Source organism: Microtus oregoni, unplaced genomic scaffold, assembly GCF_018167655.1.
Source record: "Microtus oregoni isolate MIOR12 unplaced genomic scaffold, Mior012 000018F_ref0000195, whole genome shotgun sequence".
Taxonomy (NCBI): Eukaryota; Metazoa; Chordata; class Mammalia; order Rodentia; family Cricetidae; genus Microtus; species Microtus oregoni.
The window spans coordinates 39106784-39126513 of record NW_024543077.1 but is presented as its reverse complement, the minus strand read 5'-3'; the positions used below and the strand labels follow the sequence as shown (position 1 = coordinate 39126513).

Here is a 19730-nt window from a genome sequence, read left to right as displayed (position 1 = left end):
TAGGGAAGCGCTTAAGGCAGAAAGGCGACTGAACAGACTGTAGCGTGGCCCAGAGAGAGGACATAGTGGTTAACCGGCAGGTCCAGTCCCCAGCCCTCACACTGCCAACTCTCAACTGTCTGTAACTCCAGGTCCCGGGGATGTGATACCCTCTTCTGGCCTCTATGGGCACCAGGTATGCACATGGAGCATGCACATACATGCAAGCAAAGCATTTATATATATAAAGAAAAAATAAAAAAAATAGACCACATAGGATACATAATACCAGGATTCATGAAAAGACAAGTGGTCATCAGCTGAATACAGTGCTCGGTCAAAAGGATGAAACAGAAATGGCAAAGGGTTTTTCGAGACTCTTAAAAATTGTGCCAAGAGGCAGGGGTTTATAACCAAACCCCTAGGCTAGCCAGACTCTACCTAAGGCTAGCCAGACTCTACCTAAGGCTAGCCAGACTCTACCTAAGGCTAGCCAGACTCTACCTAAGGCTAGCCAGACTCATCTAAGGCTAGCCAGACTACCTAAGGCTAGCCAGACTCTACCTAAGGCTAGCCAGACTCTACCTAAGGCTAGCCAGACTCTACCTAAGGCTAGCCAGACACAGAATACCTTATGCTGAAGTCTGTATTACTGCTGTACTCATCATTGTTAGCTATGTCAGTTCAAGGTAGAATTGGGGTTGCATCAAAACAAAGACTCAATCAATAACTCCTCACTATGGGGGGGGAGGCGAATATAAAATTTTTACTGCCCCATCCTTCATAGCCTCAGCTATATAAATCAGCCATCAGCTCTGAATACGGCATTAGACGAATCCCTTCGGTGACAATTACACGAGTCGGAACGTCAGGAGTAATGCGGTAGGAACAAAAATATATCAGGTGTTGGGGAAAAGTTACTGAAAAGTTAGTGTATTTGTATTTTTCATGAAAAAAATATTCAGTTCTTGGCAAACTAAAACATGTGCGAATTCCTTTAATTTTAATTCTCAGTATTTTGAGGAGTTACTTTGCTTTGGATGCTTCCTACGGCAAACATGTGGCGGCTGCCATGGCGTCCCCCATACGTGGTCTAGTCACTTAGCAAACATTTGTCCCCAGTGTGAACACACTTGGAGGACAGTTTTCTGTGGCTGGTTGGTGCGTCTGAAAACACAGACGCTGGGGACGCTTGCTGCTCCCACCTGCCAAGCGCTGGGCTCCAAACAAACAAACAAACAAACAATACTGATTTCCACCCTTGCATAGTGGCACACTTCATAGTCAAAACTCTTCCATAGATGTGATCATGAACCATGCTGTGAGGTTAATTCCTGGTGGCAAAGCAAAGCCTGGGAGGATTCAATTGCTTCTTCTTCCCGCTCAAAGGCTCCTGGCAGGGCCTGAGCATATGACGCTATCTTCATGGCTGCTAACTCCTTGCGCCTGAGAGCTGAGATTTCCTTTACCCTTCCGCGGTGTGGCTGAAGGCCAAGATTCTTGACATTTCGTAAACAAACGAGCAGATGGATGAATACAATGTAACACCACAGCCCAGGCCATGACTGCAGTGTGCAGATAGTGGGTCCCTGTTTCCTTCCAGAGCCCAAGCCCCAAACAGCTTAGACCTGACCCAACATGCTTGGGAACACAGACAGAGGCACAAGGGTTTGTAGACAAGAATACAAAGAGGACGACAGCCTGTGCTCCCCCTGCCCCAAACCCTAGGAAATCCAGGAAAGCAGGAGCTCCGCCTTACTCGGGGCAGCTAGCCAACCACCCGTTTCCATCCCTGTGGGACATGAGTGATTTATTTGCTAGAAAAGTGAACCCACCAGGCTTGAAGCTCAGCCATGTGGAGGCTCTGTGGAGGGAGGGAGGGAGGGAGGGAGGGAGGGAGGGAGGGAGGGAGGGAGGGACGGAGGGCTTTAAATAAAGGGCTGGGAAGGAAGCCTGGGCAACAGCATTTTCAGGACTAATGCTACCCCAAACTTAACTTCTTCACGCTTACTGTTTTTAACTTTCCCCCAAAATGAAGCAAGGGAAAAAGTGAGAGCCAACATCCTTTTCCTCTCCTAGGCTTAGCTATGATACAATACTGATTGACTCATATCAAAAACTTGAGGCAGATTTAAGCACTAACTTAACTCGGTTCCCTGCATGAAGTATCTCTTCCCACGAGAGTCTCACATGTGCCCATTTCCAAGAGCCACGGCGATCTGGCCACACGTGACGTCACAGCGTCCCGCTGAGGCCACACACACACAGCAGCCTCACGTCCTGCCTTCCTCCTTCACCGGCTTGCTCCAGCCCGTCTCCGCTGTCCTCAGCTCAGGTCTATGAGCCCTGGCCGCTGAAGAAATTCCTTCCCCGGTTCTCTCTCTGAGGACTCTCCCCATGGTTTCAAAGGATCAGCACGACCGGACTCAGTGCTGAAAGGCTAGTGGGGGGGGGACATCCTGAAAAATTCAATCATCTGCAAGACGCTGCCTTGTCCAAAGTTAACCCCGAGGGCCATCTGAACACGAGTCACCACGTCCCGGCATGATTGCAATCATGTCAAAAATCATGTTTGCGTAATCCTCCATACCCCACGGAAGACAACATTTATGCCACCCCCCGCAGCTCATCCATCTACGCTCAACACTACTATTATGGTTATGTAGTAGGCAGCCTGCTGACATTCCTATTTTGAAGCATTACTTTTTCGGGGTTTATCACGCGTCGTTTTAAATTTCATTTAGCTCTAACGCATTATACAGCTTTATGTTCAGAAGCGATGTTCTCTGCTACATCAGCAAGCTATCTTGGAAAATACAGTGGCTGGGAGTTGGAAAGAGTTTGTTTGCTAACTTTTGATTTGATCCTTTCGGAGAGGCATGCACAGAGCGGTAATGAGAAAGGAAATTTTTGCCGCGTGTTCTTAAGACATGACTTTGGAAAACCAGAAGAGAGAGCGTTTGCTATCTAGTCTGGATTAATGGTATAGCTTTCAGCTTTCCATTTAATTTACTGCAAATGAATCCGACGTCCAGATCATTGTTTATGAAGCTTTGCAAACCAAGCGATCAGTTGACTAGATTTCCAGTGACTACAATAATTGAAGAAACTGGCAAGCTTCGTGAGAGGGTATTTGTGGCTTGGTAAAAGTTCCATCCATATAACTTCCACTAGCCAAAGAAGTACCATGCCCTTTGGGAGATCCAGTGAAGTTACCGGCAATCAGGGCCCTTGCAACCCGACCCAGAGGAGCTCATCACTCCATGTGTCTTGGTTATGGGTGAAGGCAGCCCCAATGGGTAATCAGGCAATAAACACATAGAAAACTGCTTAAATTGTGAGGAAAATGAGCTTCCTCTTTCTTGCCCATTTCTCTTGGATGATGGGATTTAAGCTGGCTTAGTCACCTCATAAAAATGCAGGGCTCAGAAAGGAATAAGAAGGAAGTCGCGTCAAGAACGATACAGCCCTGCCAACTCTCATTGAAGATGTTTCCTGGAAGACGTCACCTGATGGTTTCTGTACTGACTGCTGCTGACTGCCAGGGAGGGACAAGCAAGCAGGCCTTCTACTGGATACTTTTACTCCACAGACTAAGGTTTTTTGTTTTTTTTTAACACTAACAGGCTGCTGTTAGTGGCTTCTTCTGTGCCTGTATGGGTTAGATTTTCTATGCTTATTGCAGACAGCAGGCCGGTATTTCACATACAGATAGGAAGAGTAACATATTCACAGGTCTATAAATTAGACTAATTAAACATACATGTATTTGATTTGTAAAACCTTTCACGAGACAATAACCTGGTTTATTTCACAGTAGCTCCAACTGAAATTATGATTCAATTTAAAAATATCCTATCTACAATTAAAAATGCAAGCTCTAAGAACACATGCATTAGCCCGATCTTTTATATTCAATTTAGACACTGAATGAATAGTTCCAAAAGTGTTAAAAAAATCCTAATATCTTCTTAAATTATAGGAATAAATCAAGCCATCTATTTATGAGCCCACTGTCTCCAGGCAGCAACCACTCTGTTTCAAATTATGGCTTAGATTTCTATTGGTTAGGTTAGAAATGATAACAAATGTGGAATTCTCTGAATTGACATTTAGCGCCCAGAGGAGAGCTTTTAAAATTGGAGACTAATGGAAGCCTCCGCCTTTAAGATTTTTTCGGCAGGAGTCTCAAAGATACATCATACATTGGAGGATACGGAGATTGTCAAAATGAGATTTGCTCTGAAATTCCATAGTGTAACACAAGAAAAGGAAAAATACACAAGAAAACAGTGGCTTACTGGGACAGCAGAGGTAAGAGGTGGGAGAGAGGATTCCACAGGGCAGGGTGTCAGCTGATGGTCTTTCCTCCACCCTAGCAACAGAGGCAACGATAAAGGGCCTCTGACCACCGCCGCCGTTCAGTTTCAGAACTGGGAGAGAGTCCAAAAGTGGCCAAATTCAACCCTTGAATTTGCCAGGCAGGGCCATCTTTCTTACGTGGCCCACTGGCCCGGGTATCAGAGTGACATAATTATCTCAGAGACAAACAAAATTTACCAACTCAGCTCAAAATCATCCTATATCCTTTCTCAGATATTTTGGAGTTGGTCCCTTTTTACAAAGTTTGGCTAATTTATTTTTCATTTCGGCCAATAACCTTTTACTTAGTAAGAAAATAATACCAAATTAAAAGATTATCAAGACACAGATAGATAAAAGAACATTTTAAATTCCAATAATCTTACCACCCAGTGAATCACTTACAAAGCTCTCAGTCAGTGTTCCTGTCTTATAAGTACGTTCGTGTATGAAGATGTGTTGACACTGTACGTCTTTGGTTTTTAACATTTTATTTCAACAAGACGTTAAAAACATTTCATTGCTGCTATTTACCTGCTATATATCTATGGTGCCTAAATAGCATTTTTACAAATGACAGTAACGTGGTATATGTATGGATATGATGTACACTATCTCAGTTAGGGTTTCTATCGCTGTGAAGAGACACCGTGACCATGGCAACCCTATAAATGAAAACATTTCATTGGGGTGGCTCGCTTAGTGCTTCAGAGGTTCAGTCCATTATCATCATGGTGGGGAGCAGGCAGACATGGTGCTGGAGAAGTAGCTGAGAGTCTTACACCTTGCAGGCAACAGGAAGTCAACTGAGACACCGGGCGATATCTGAGCATAGGAAACCTCAAAGCCCACCCCCACAGTGACACACTTCCTCCAACAAGGCCACACCCACTCCAACAAACACACACCTCCTAATAGTGCCACTCCCTATAATATTATGGGGACCGATTACCTTCAAACTACCATACAGACTATATGTGTTACACTATTGCATCTATATCATTTGTATATTATATATAATAGTATAACATAGATAGTAGATGTACTATATAAATAGCACACGTAGATAAACATGACTCTTTAACTAGTCTATTGTCTTGCTTAAACAATTTTCCTATTTACCATTTTGTAAACAGTGTTCTAGCCGATCTTTGTGGCCAACACCTTGGCATAATCCTCAATTCTTTCATTAGCTTGAATGCCCGGAAATAAAATGCTTGTGACTATAAACCTAATTTAAAGGAATAAGGGAGAAGAACGTACTGTCAGACTGCCTTTTAGAAAGCGAGTCATGCATCTTCACTTACATGAGGTGCGTGGAAAAACTACAGAGGCAGGCTGGGATTGGTGGGAAGTCATCGAGGTGCCGCGCTCTCGGAAGGAATGGGATGCTAACGGCAGTGGAAGGGATGTCACGATATCATTCCATGCTCTCTCTACTCTCTCTCTCAAGCCACAACTCACGGATGACATCGTCTGCTTTGGCCCCAGTTTCACTCATTCACGGTTAGTCACGTTCCAGAAATTTTAAAACAAAACTCCCAGCAGCAGACAATCCATAACAGTTTGACCATCACGCCGCCCTGAGTGTGGCGACCGTATCTTGCAACGCCCTGCCCGGGTGACTGAGGATGCCAGTCATTCCTTTGTCCCAGGCATTCCTTTGTGCTGCAAATGCCACCCTACCGTCAATCACTCGCTAGCTGTGGATCTCGCTTATTAGATTAACCAAGTGATACTGCGGTACCAGGGTCCCCGTCACCCTCAGACAGGACCCTAACGCTACAGTCACAGCGCCTCCATCTTCTCCTCTCCTCCCCTCATCAAAGAGACAACGCCACTTCACATCCTAAGAATGACACACAAGGAACGGTAAGATATTCTGGGAGGGAGAAAAACTTATTGCTGCATGTCATTAAGATTGCTCCTTTGGAGGCGGGGCTGGACGGATGGCACAAAGGTTAAGAGCACTGGTTGCTCTTCCAGGGGACCTGGGCCAGACCCCATGACAGCCCATAACCATTTATAACTCCAGTCCCAGGGGATTTGATGCCCTATGCTGGCATCCGGGAGCACTGTATGCATGTGGTGTACAGACATACAAGCAGATAAAACACCCATACACACAAAATAGTAAAACAAAATTACTTAAAAATATTTTTTTTTGCTATTAACTGTTGTTAATAATCTCTCATAATGTCTAATTTATAAACTGAATTTTATTGAAGAGAAGAATCAATGTCCATAGGGATTGGCATTATCCATGGTTTGGAGCATCTATTAAAGTATATTTTTCATAGATAAAGTGAAATTAACAGTACAATTGTATTCACCCCCTTGACTGAATGCTTTTCTTGTACACTAACCAGTACATATCCTCATTCATTCATATTTTCTCTGTGTGTGTATGCATGCATACGTATGTGTGTGCATGTGTGCTCATGTGCATGTGTGTGTGTGTGCACACACAGAGACCAGATGTCACTTCAACCACTGCTCTACTTTATTTCCTGAGCTAAAGCATCTCACTGAACATGGTACCGGCTCATCTAGCCTGGTAGCTAGTAAGCCCCAGGGATTCTTCTTCCTGCCTCCCCAGAGCTGGAGCCAGGGGCATGTCTCCATGCCCAGCTCCGGCATGGGTGCTGGGGACTGACCTCAGATCATCAGACTTGTGGGATAACCCCTTTTCCAAGTGAAACATCTCCCCAGGCTCATTTTAAACGACGTTTTAAGCAGAAAACCCCTATTTCTATTACTGACGGGCTCGGATTACACACATCAGCTTCAAAATTTTCATCCAAGTTTGCACTCCCAACTAGAGGCCAGAACTAGTCTTCAGCTTGGAATTCTAACGAAGTGATAGAAATGATGTCTGAAATTGAAGCAAAAATCAGCAAACACTCGTAGAACCAGAGAGAGTAGAATGTCTGGTCAGACCACACGTTCCCTTCTAGTTTCATGTTTATTCATTTGATTCTACCTGGTTCCAAAGATGACTTGCAGCCGCTTCCCCTTCTAAGCGTGTTTTCTAAATAGGACATTTCACATCACCGAAGATGCCAACTCTTTTCCTGGTGTAAGGACATTCTTCTATCATAACTGCTTGCCATATTTGGAGACTGAATGGCAAGGGTATTGTTCTTAACCAGAGAAGAAAAAGAAGGGGTGGGGAAGAACTCATTATGATCGCAAACCCTGCTTGGAAAACCTGCCAAACAGGCAGCGATTTTAGGTACCAGTTCTATTGAAAGAAAGAAAGAAAGAAAGAAAGAAAGAAAGAAAGAAAACAGAGCACAGTTCCTCGGGTGCATAAAAGCACTAAAAAAAAAATCACACACATGCAAAGTTGGGCCTCTGGGCTATTCACGTCCCCAAAGGCACTGCAAAAGCTCAGATGCCCCAAAGTCTGCAAGAGAAGAGGATGCAGGGAGGAGCCCCCCCCCCCTCCCGCTCCAGGGAAGGCAGATCCCCTTTGCTCTCCCGGAAGTCAGCAGCACGGAAGCAGCCACTCTCCTGTGGTTCTGCTTCCTTGGTTCACTCTTTTTCCTCCCAGGCCACCTGGCTCTTCCAAAACCAACCAGACCTTTCTGCAGTGCTGGCTCTGGTTTCTTGTTCCACATTTTGGATGATGAAGAAAGATGATGGTGATGATGACGATGATGACGACGGCTGGTTGGTAGCCTTTGCAGATGCCCATCTTTGAATTTCTTACCCCGCATTCTTCCACTGGCCTAACCCTTGTCCAGTACCTCTGCTCGTTGAATGCTTCATGCCTGCAGTCAGGGACATGGTCCCAAACCCTGGACGACACCCTGAAGGACAGCTAAGTCCATGGTATATGGCAAACGGATACTCAGAAGAAAATTTACTCTGCACGACGTAAGAACAAGAATAAAGGCTTACTGCCCCACTAATGGGGATGGGATTAACTGGAAGCAATGACATTGAACTTGTTTGGCAGGGCACATATGTGACGGTTAGTTCTGCTGTCTGAACGCTTCCAAATACCACTGTTTTGGGAAAAAGGATCATTCTCATGATGAAATCGCATGTCTTTTGCAATTTAAAGCCAATCTTAGGGTAAATAGGTCTTTGTTTTTATTTTATCTGATTTAGCAGTATGTTCAAATAGCAAGGGTCAAATACAACAGAACTTCTCCAATATAAAATAACATGTTGATAGTCAGACCAAACAGAAACTCTGCATCTTAACCCTTCCTGGCTTACTGAACTATTTTCAACTGTTTTTCTGATTCTTACAGTTTAGTAGATATTCTTGTCTTCTCTCTTCGGAGAATCATTTAGGAAGTTCAGCGCAGAGGTTAAGAATGTGGGTACGTACTCAACACCTCAGCACTTGGAAGGCACAGGTTGGAAGATCAGGAGTTCAAGGCTATCCTCAGCCAGTTAGAGGTCAATATGGCCCTGGAACTCTTTTTTCACACAGGAACATCGACAACAGAAGAAGACACTGAAACTGGTTTGCCTGGGTGTAACTTCAGCCTCTGCTCACAGAAAGATCCTATAGAAGTCACTGAAACCTACTACGCCTCTGCTCGCCCCTACCCCCATAAAACAGAAAAACCACTCATCCTGTCCACCCGTGGGGCTGCTTCATGAGTACCAACTATGTTCAAACATTAAGGCAGTCATGGTACAGAATCAAACCAGTCAGCGACACAAGAGTCTGCACGTAAACACCTAAAAAGTATCAGCAAGACTCCTCCCTGGAGCTAAATATTTCGCAACTATAGGGGGAATCCTTATCTTTAATCAGGATGCTGCTCCTGTGATTCATAATTTTATCAGGGCACAGATTATCTACTTTCACAAAAGCAAAATATGTGCTAAAAGGGAACCGCTAGTCGGATATAATGACCCAAAAAAGGAAGAGCGAGGGCCAAGGGTTCAAGTGTGGCTTCCTGCCAGAACCCGATTGAGTTTCTGTTTCCACAAAAGTACCTGTGTGCAATTTAAGTGCTTGTAGTCATTTCCAGGCACAATAAAAGGCCACGCTAAATGGAAGTAATACTGGTGACTGTCACCGGGTGTTTCCCACGCTGTTTCCTCGCTGACACAATGGGGTGTTTCTGAGGGGACTGCAGAGCAGCGGGCAGCTCTCCCTGTGGGAAAGAGCACCTTCACCAGGGAACGAGTGGGGCTGGGAAGTCGGCGGCAGCACCTTAGGGAACATGCTTTCTTGTTCCTGGGTTCTCAGAGCAATGAGGGTAACCACAGGTGGCGTGAGAAGGGTGTGGCCCTGGGGGACAGGGAGAAACAGAGACCCACTGAGACACAGGTGGGTAGAATAAGATGCAGGAATCTGACGTAATCGCAAAACCAGTACTAACCTGGAGATAATACCAAACCAAGAAGGCCACAGGGGAGAGAGAGCTAGACTAGATAGAGCGAGCCATAGTAGAGACTGAGAGAGAGAGAGAGAGAGAGAGAGAGAGAGAGAGAGAGAGAGAGAGAGAATGTACCACAATAGACAGCCACAGGAGAGAACCCATGTAATATTTTCATAACAGTGTGACGGGTCAGCTTGCCATAGCAGGGCTCATAGAAGCCTTTGACAAATTGCTAAGGTATCCTCAAGGCTCTTTCCTAAAAAACAATACTTCCTCCTAAAGAACAAGTGTGGATGTGGCCTGGAAGATTCAAAAGGGAAATGCAATATGAAGTCCCCAATTGGAATGTTCAGGCCACCTCTCCACAGGGTTCTATGCTAAAAAGGAAATCTCGCTCTACGCAAGAACACAGCGTCACGCTACGGACTGTCACTGGTCGATACCTTCTACGAGCCACAAATAAAAAAGATCAATAACGCGATTGTTTTCCGTCGATATAGGAGAGTTCCCATCTCCTGTTCCTCGTGGCTGTTTTGCACGGAGCATCTGGACAGGACAAAGCTCTTTCTGTGATTATCTCTTCTTTCCTTCCGGCTTGTGCGCAGGGGGTGCTGGGGACAGAGCTGGGGCCTTACCCACTCACGCCAGGCAAACTCTGTGCTGCAGAATCACACCCACAGCCTATGACTTAAGTCCCCAAGAATCGTCTTTGTCACCACAAGCAAGCTCTTGTGTATGCAGAAGGGGGGAATATCTGAGTGGGGGAGGGGACATGTGCGCGTGTGCCTGTGTGTGTGTGTGTGCACACAAGAGGCCAGCCTTGGGTGCCATTACTTGAGCCCCATCCATCTTGTTTTTCAAAGGCGGAGTCTCTAATTAGACCGGAGCTCACCAAATAGGCTAGACCTGCTGACCAAAGAGCCCCAGTGTTTCCCTGTCTCTGCCAGGATAACAAATATATAGCACACATCTGGTCGCTTTTATTTGGGTTTTTGGGATTTAATTCAAGTCTTCATGTTTACAAGGCAAGTACTACTTCGCTACCTATCTCTCCAACTCCCAGACAAGGTTTTAAAATCTACAGATACAACTGAGAAACTTATGTGCGGGACTGGAGCTATAGCTTAGTGGTCAAGGACTCCGGCAACCAACTGTCACCCCAGTCCCAGGAGATCCGACACACTGCAGGGCACACTGTACCTACACAGTGCACAGACACAAGCAGGCAAAATGCCCACACGCATGAAGATAAACAGAATTCTCAAAGACTCTTATTTATGACTACTTTACATAAAAAGCAAACTGTGCTTTAGGTACTAAATCTATTCTCAAATATCTACTTCTGTGGGGTGACTAATTAAATATAATTTATGCCAGCTAAGCCAGGTGTAAACACTGTGGCATCCGGTACAGACCGTTAACCATATCTCATTAGGAAGTTTCTGAATCTCCAACCCTGCAAACATTCTAAGGGGTATGATATAGATGAGTAATTATGCTACCAAGGAAAGTACTAAAGAAAGTCCCTGAAGGGTCTTTAAAAAAAAACAGCTCTTAAAAGCCGGAACAGGAAGCGGGCTACAAGGTTATGAAGAATGGCAAAATAAAAATATGACGGTGGCCTATTTCCATAGTGAAGCACCGGGGGGGGGGGATGACTTCCATTAAGTGAAAATGAACTGTTATTTCATTAAGCTACTGTCTTATTTACTCTTCTCTATACGATAATAGCGCGCCGTGTGGAGGGTCAGCTGTTCACAGCAGCACCTTTTAATTTAGGGAAAGGAGGAAATTGTAAACCCTACCGGACAGTTCCTTGGTTGACATGGTTCGGCAGGCTGGGGGCTGTGTGTTTGTGTGTGTGTGTGTGTGTGTGTGTGTGTGTGTGAAGCGTATCTCAGACTCAAATCTTTATTAAACCTTTTGTCCTTGAGATGCAAAAATAACCCTCTTACCCACAGTCATCAAGGCACGCCCTTGGGGGTCTTCGGGCTTTTGGGATAAATGTTTGCCCATCTACCCCTATTTGGCCATTGGTTTTCTCTATGGCTAGTGGTGCACATATGGAAGACGCCTGTCTCTGGAAGGAGAGGGAAGCAGAGAGGTACCCCTTGAGCTTCCTAATCAGCCCGAACCCCCATGGGTCTTCCACAGCCCCTCTAGCTATGACTACTGTGTTACTCCCTCGGCTGCCTGTTTCTGTATCATCTGGCCCCGTGTGTTGTTGGATGATCTCAATCCACTCAAGTTAGTGTCTACTGAGGAACCGATCTCCAGCACACGGACGCAACGGGTGAACCTGAATACCTTCATTTGTACCAATGAACATATCAATGGAGTATTCTTGTGGACCAGTCTGTAGACAAGACAGCATTGGGGAAACAGAATGAAACGGAAGCAACGTCACTCACTCGCTGGTCTGTCTCGGGGACAGCTGAATATGCCATGTGCTGCCATAGAGCTTTATCTTTGAAGAGACCACAGAGAAGGAGGGAGACCAGTCATTGGTCGGCAGAGCAAGCTGTTATAGGGCACAGCTATACATCTCCTCCTCTTGGGATTGTCCTGGGTAAGCCACAAATGCCCAAAACTTTTTTTGAGCTTTTATTTTTCAGAAAAATTTGCAAGCTGCATAAACTATTTCGTTATGGCCCAATATGTTCATTTGGAGGTACTTCTTTGAAAGAAAAGAGGCATTGCTTTGAGTTTGGTTTTTTTTTCCCCCCCTCTCAGCAACAAGGAATGCAATTAGGCCTCTACCTGGTGCTCTGTCTGCTCACAGCTTTCCTCTGCCACAAAAGCTTAGTGGTAGAAAAAAAGCCCCCAAGATGCCTTCAGTACTGACCACAGCTGGCCTAGAGCTTGGGGGTCAGCCTCCGAGAACACTTTGTTTCCCTCAGAAGTAACCTTCAAATGCCGGGGATGACAGGACCCAGGGTGCAGAACCCTCTCATCACAGACCTGAAAAACTACAATCTATTAGCCAACACCGGGCGCTCAGTCGGAACACCTGCAAGCCTCTGGCAGACTGCTGCTGATAAGACCTTCTGCCCTTCAAGGCTCAGGGCTTAACGCGCCAAGCACACCATTCTTGGAACCAGTGTGAGGCTCTGGGTTCTTGCTATGGTTAGCACAAGGGAACGCTTGAGTCCTGATACAGCAGGTGCTATGTACTGGATGGCTATTGGCCACAGACCTCTGTTTAGGAGGGTCCAGTTAGAAAAATATACTTTATCAGTCCACCAGAGAAAACAGTTCAAGGCCGTGGTGTGCAGACTGACCTGTCATAAGAAGACTCTACGACCTATTTTATCTTCTTTGCCTTTGGCAGAAGTTTTAGGGTAAACCAGGCTGTTGGTGAAGGGAGTGCCTGTCCCCATTAGGAATGTTGAATTCGGGTCAATGCCTCCTTTTTCATAAGAGGTCAGGGAAAAGTCTGAGGTGGAGGTGAAAGCAAACTTTGGAAGCGCCTTCTAAGCTCAGGAAGCTCCATGGCGCATCCAAAGGCCCCTCTAGAAACTAGTCTGAGTGGCATTAAGCCCAGCGCTCACTTAGAAAGGAAAACGAGACGCCCAGACTCAGTTACGTGACACACTGACGTATCGCCAACGCATCTGTGCTTATTTCTTTACTGTTTACTAGATTTCTCTAAAGAAAGTTGAGTCACTAGCAACCGTGAAACGCCAGTAGCCTCAGTACCAGCTGTGGGATGCAGGACGAAGGTCACAGGCATCCTGGATTTTTCTAAGACGGCCAAGATGTGCCGGGTGAGAACTGCAAGCCAGCCTCACATTCACACCTTGGAATGATGTCCCACGGCAGAGGCTGGCAGGTTAAATGGGAGCCGATCAACCTCGGCTGAATCAATTAAATTCCCTCTTGAGAGGCTTTAAACCAGGGAACCTTGCACCCGAGCGCCCGAAAGTCACGTTGCTTAATTTCAACAGCAGTGACGCCTTAGAGAACACGCAGGCCATCATTTTTTAAAAGACGGTCTTCTAATTGACCTGGAGCTCTCCAGATAAGCTAAACAGCCAGTTCCAGGGTATGCCTGTCTCTGCCAGATTAACAAGCATGCACCATACGTCTGGCCATTTTTATTTGGGTTTCTCTTCAGAGTTTTTGCACTTGATGGACACTCACTTGGGTAACAGTTTAGCCTTATCTGTCTTCATACTTCACATAAACGTAGTAATGTTCTATGCAGCAACCCTCTTTAGTATATTCTTTCGACACCATGTCTGTAGGTAGCTCATTTCATAGCTATTGTTGGTTCTTCCATTGCAACCCAGTATTTCAACACAGGATCACACTGTTGACACATGTCTCTGGACGCACTTGAACATATACTTCTCCAGAACACACATGTGGGGGCGGGTCATTTCAAAGATCTTAAGTGGAATCTAAAGGAAATTAATTCCAATGTGTCTCTTGCCAATCAGTTTTGGTATTAACTAGTTCTTATACGGCTTTGAAGAAAGGTCATTGAATTTCTAGATTTATCTTTCTGCAGACTTTAATTCCTGCACATTTGCCAAATATAAGCTATGACATTCGATACATCTTAACTCGTTCTCCCAATCTGTGATTTTCCCAGTAGATTTATTGAAGCTGCTTCCCCCTCAATCAATCTCTCACCCCTCCCTATTTTTTTTTTTTTTTGTTTTTCGAGACAGGGTTTCTCTGTAGCTTTGGTGCCCGTCCCAGAACTAGCTCTTGTAGACCAGGCTAGCCTCGAACTCCCAGAGATCCGCCTGCCTCTGCCTCCCGAGTGCTGGTAAGGCGTGCGCCACCACCGCCCGGCCCCCTCCCTATTTTTTTACCTGAATATTTTTCTTTTTGATAGAGCCAATGTTGCATATACCGAGAGAAGAAAACGTTCTCTCAAAATTTAAGGCAATTCTGCAGCCAAAGTGTTCCATGTTAGCACTGAACACGGCTGTACAGTAAGAGGTTTTGATTCCGCAGGTGAATTAAAGAACGCAAGCACGAATCATAAAGACTAATTTTAAAAGGATTAAATCCAGCTTCCAAGCTTTCAATGTTTTCATTACTGTGGAGAATATTCTGTAACTCGAGTGTAGAAACGGGACCCAACCGACAACGGTATGGTACCAACAACATATGTCTGCCAGTTGTGACTGGCTCCTTGGTAACAAACTTAGCAACTCACATCCCTTCCTGTACCGGGGACTTTCTACATACTGTTCACATACGTTTCCTTTGATACATTAGTATGATAATGGGATTTATTGAAGTCGATATTGTCATTCCTTCCACCTTATAAGACACGGGAAAGTAATTTAAGTTCCCACATCCGTGACTCAAAAGCCATGCCTCAGGCTGGGTGGGGTGCTATCTCAGATTCAGTTCCCAGCACCCACCCACATGGCGGCTCAGAACGGTCTATAACTCTGGGGGAACCAACACCTCCTTCTGCCCTCCCTGGGAAACGCACACACGGTACACGTACATGCATGCAGGCAAAGCACTCCTATACATATAAACAAATAAATAATTTTTTTAAAAAGCCGTACTGCTCTGAACCTTAGACTGGAGTGCTATGCATTACGACCTTACAAAAAAAGTTAGTGTCATTGTTGATGGCTTCGTTATTGTTGTTTTGATAACAGCAGGTTTTCAAGGTCCCGGAATGGTGTGCGAACCACGGGAGGGAACTCTGCAGACATTTGTTCTGGGTTATGAGAAAGCTGTGATGATGACTGTAACTAGGCAACCCTCTGATTCTGGGAGAACTAATTAAGAAATGAATTAAGGGATCCAACGGGTACCCAAATTAGTCATCAGGACTCGAAGATCTGGAACATGGGTCTAAATCCAGCGTTGGTGTTTGTTTCCAAAATAAACGTGGTCAGAGAAGTACCAGGGCTGGCAACTAAAACGGATTGAGATGGCTTATGCGTCCACGTGGGAAAGACCTCTTCCTAACTGAATTCGGACATCTCTTCAGTTAATATGCTTCTCATTTACCACCGTCCCGGTCATTCTGCAACTGCTGGCAATAGGATTGATTGTGCTGAGGGAGAAATCATTTCAATCAGGGATGTCTGCAGTGCAGGCATAAAAAGATAAAAGCAGAGCGTTTGAGCTGTAATTAGAAAATTCCTTAAGTGTGTTCATGTGCCATATGTTTTAGACAACCACCAACTGGCAAGACTGGTTCCAGAAGGGACGTCTCATGCCCCCCCCGTTCTGGGGCAAACTGTCAGGAGAAACAGCGCTCCGACGTGAGATCGGAGCCATCTCTTCGGGCCGAAGCACTTCCCCGTGCCACCTCTAATGGGATTACTTGGCAGACAGCTGGAGGCGTCTCAGCCTCCTGACGGAAATATGATCAGAATTGTTTTCATCTGGTACATCTTTCCACGAGGCCGCTGCCTTCCAGCGCGATAATCAGCGCTTCTGATTATCGGGCGCTCGTTCCAAGGAAACAGGAATTGACTGTGTCCTTGCTTGTCTGATGGGGAGAAGGCTGCCAGCATTCACGTTATAGCTCTTGGGTTGCCTAAGCGAAAGGCAACTAAACGGGGGGTGGGGGGGGAGGAGGGAGAAGGGGAGAGAGGGAGGGAGAAGGGGAGAGAAGGAGAAAGAGGGGAGGGAAGGAGGGAGAAGGGGAGGGAAGGAGGGAGAAGGGGAGGGAAGGAGGTCCCACGCTCACACACAACGTGCACACGTATGGACACGGAGATAGTTCATCCAGGCTGTACTATAAGAATTCTCTTTCAGTAAATATGAAGGCTTCTAAGAGGACTCAAGCACAAGGAAGTCAAAAATCCCATCCATGCAAGCATTAGGACTGACTCCCACCCTGCGTCAACGGCTCTTTTCAGAGTTAGCGTCTTCTTACTGACGTTTCGGGTGTATGGAAAAAGGATCAAGTTTAAGCATCAATGGGAAACCCAAGTGGCACCACGGCTCGGTTCATCCAGACTGTATCAATGTGGAATTGGTGATTTTTATTTTGAATTTCAAGACCAGAAATCTTTTCACGTGGAAATCAGAATGTTGGGGAATTTCAGACAACGTACGGTGAAGCTGAAACAACACGCTTTCTGTCCTCAAGGGCTTCTAACCCAACCGTTCATACTTGACCGACAATGATGGAAACAGTTATGTTTTTCTTGTGTTTGTTTGTTGTTTGAGGCAGGATCTCGCGCCTTAGCCCTAGCTGCCTCCCCTCCCCCCGCCTCTGCAGCACAGAAGTTACGGGCCTGCCCCACCACACCTGGCAACAATACAGATTTTCTTGGCGGTCAGTTTCTTTTACAAAAACGAACTTGAGTGAGCCAGGGCTTCGGAAGCTGACCGCGATGATCCTAGCTCGGATGAGATCAGGCGCGTTCAGGGTGGCGTGCATGTAGTAGGCTCTCCATTTACTAGTGGAAACCGGAGGCTCAGAGAGGTCAGTAAATGCCATGATTAGGCAGCAGAAACTGGTAGCAACAACGCCGGGCTGTTTTGACTTGGAGGCCCGGGTCTTTCGTGAGGTCTCATGCTGACTAAGGACAACCGAGAGTCCAGCTTCCAGACTCATTGGGGACAGTCTTCCAAAGCAGTGACAAGATCAAGAGTGGCTGTCACTGCAAGGGTGGAAGAGCCAGGCAGTCTGGAGTCCAGTACTCTTAACTCCCTTCTAAATCACAGGGATGTCTATAAATGACCTTGTTTTCGTTTTCTTTTTGTGGTACTCCTAAGTATTTTACATGATGCTATTCTAACAATAACCATGGAAACCATGTAGCTTGGAGGGGGATGTGGGTGGGAAGGGTGTTATAGATGGGAAGGGAAATGTGGGGGGAACAGAAGTGGCTCAGATCGCTTGGCCACAGGGCCCCCACTGGACTGCCTCGGTCCTTGTACTTCAATGGCAACTCTGGTCTGAAACCTTAAGAGGGAGCTAAGACTCCCACAGCTGTGACTGGTCTCCAGGATTTAGCGGCGAGTTGAAGGATGTCATGGAGAAAGAAGGGACCATCTCTTCTTACCTGGGAATCCACAGAGATGATCCGGAAAGCAGCTTAGGATTTGGAGTATTCTAGAAAGAAAATGAATTTGGAGGGTCAGACTGGTTGGTCTCCCACTAGCAACGCCACCACCCCTTAGGAACATCACCACTCCCTCCCCTTGCTAACACAGAATCTTGAGTCTGGCAGATAATGAGTTGGTCTTCACACATGACTTAATTTAACCTTGGGTAGGCAGAGTAATCTCTCCGTGTCTCTGTTTACTCGGCAGCAAACTGGGGATAATAATAGCTTTCTCACCAAGTGTTTGACTGGATGATAAGCAAAGCGTGCCACGCATTCAACACACCTAGCGCATGACGGTGATATTTAACAACAATAGCTAGCGTTTATTATGAATTCAGAGAGTGCCAGGCATTGTTCCAGAGCACTGTTCCCACATGCGTGCCCCTTCAGTATTCCAAGGGAGGCACCAGTATCACTAAAATCTGATCAATAAATAAGACACAGAAATGGTAAATTGCCTGACTAGTGAAATTATACTAGAACATGACATGCTGGGAGTCTATGGTGACAAACAGGACCTAGATCGTGTTCGTATAGTATTTGCCCAACTAATTAAAAATAAGTGTCTGCTGTTGCTTTTGCTATATAATATTATCTTTTACCAGACCCAATCTATAACGTACAACTCTACAGAGCTCACCACTAAGCCAGTTACTATTAAGACACAGAGATGAGCACCCTAGTTGTAAGTCAACCAGCTACTATCTCACACACCACTCCAAACATCCCTGTGTTTCTTTATCATCCCAGGGTCTTAAGTGATCATGGAGCACCCTGTGGGGGTTCAAAGCTCAGGTCAGAGATCTCGCAGAGACCTAAGGTCATGAGACCATTGGGGAACAAGAGGAAGTAAGGGTGCTTGAAAGAATAAAACAAAAGGAGAGTGGTGGAGGTCAAGCAGGGAATAGGAGAGGGACAGCTAAAATGAAGGGCCATTTGGCAACCCTGATACAGTAGAAGATTCTTAAAATATACTCATCCATGAAAGGAATCTAAATAGAATCATCAAACAATGTGTGAAACAAAGCCCCAACTAGACATCTCTTAATACCAAACGGAACCTACAGTGCCAGGAATGGGTTACATCTGGTCAAGCGGTTGGCCAGAGAGGCCCATGAAACCCCAAAACAACCCAGGCTAATGCCAGGGTTATCGGTTGCTCTCCACAAGCTAATGGTAAAGACTCACGGCTGAAGATAACACCTACGTAACTCACTGAACACGGAGAAAGCAAGTTGGTGCTTACACAGCGGCTTCGCTCCTACTGACTGGTGTTCAAGGTACTAGAAGGTACCCTGCCTGCCACCAGAGGAGGAAAAGTAAACACCAACCCAGCTACAACCCCTGCAATCTGCGAAGGTTACCTGCCTGTAAAATACGCTGGTATCATCGTGGCACAATCGTTGTGGGAGTAACCACCCATTATCTGACTAGAATTAAGGCTCACTCCATGAGATGGAACCCACGCCCAACGCTGCTCAGGTGGCCAAAAGCCCAAGACTAGACAGGTTGTAGACCTAGGGTGAAACCAAATACAGCTGTTCTGCTAAAGGAATGTAGCATCACAATGATTACTAATGACATCCTGCCCTACGCATAGTTCAATATCTTTCTCAGCCATCCTCAGAGAAGCTTCTTCCTTCAGCAGGTGGGAACAAACACAGACACCCACGCCTGGACAACGTGCAGAGAACAAGAGACCTTGGAACACGCCATCCTAAATGTGATAATGCCACCGAATCCCTCCCTGCAGGTCTTAGGGAACTACGCGGAAGAGGAGGCAGAAAGAGCACAAGAGTCGGTGGAGACAGAAGACACCGAGAAAAACGAGACCCTCTACACACCAGAGGACAGATGCACGTGTGAACTCAGAGACGGGGGTGGCATGTAGTTGCCACCCGGTTCTAAACCCAATGGGGTCCCAGCGCTGAGAGAGGGAGCAGACACATGCCCTCATCCCCAGCCCAGAATCCATCTCCAGTTG

The 19730-nt window shown here is 46.0% G+C and overlaps 1 protein-coding gene across 8 annotated transcripts in view; it reads right to left on the bottom strand.

The window, feature by feature from the left end:
- The window catches only part of LOC121458927 (SPATS2-like protein), a 156872-nt gene that overhangs the window by 113192 nt on the left and 23950 nt on the right, over positions 1 to 19730 (bottom strand). For 7 of the 8 annotated variants that reach the window (XM_041668331.1, XM_041668332.1, XM_041668339.1 and 4 more), the window contains exon 2: positions 17702 to 17751. The exons of the other annotated variant lie outside the window; for it this stretch is intronic. In XM_041668331.1, the coding sequence (XP_041524265.1) occupies positions 17702 to 17751 (50 nt within the window). The remainder of the gene's footprint in view (positions 1 to 17701; positions 17752 to 19730) is intronic. 8 annotated transcript variants of the gene reach the window in all.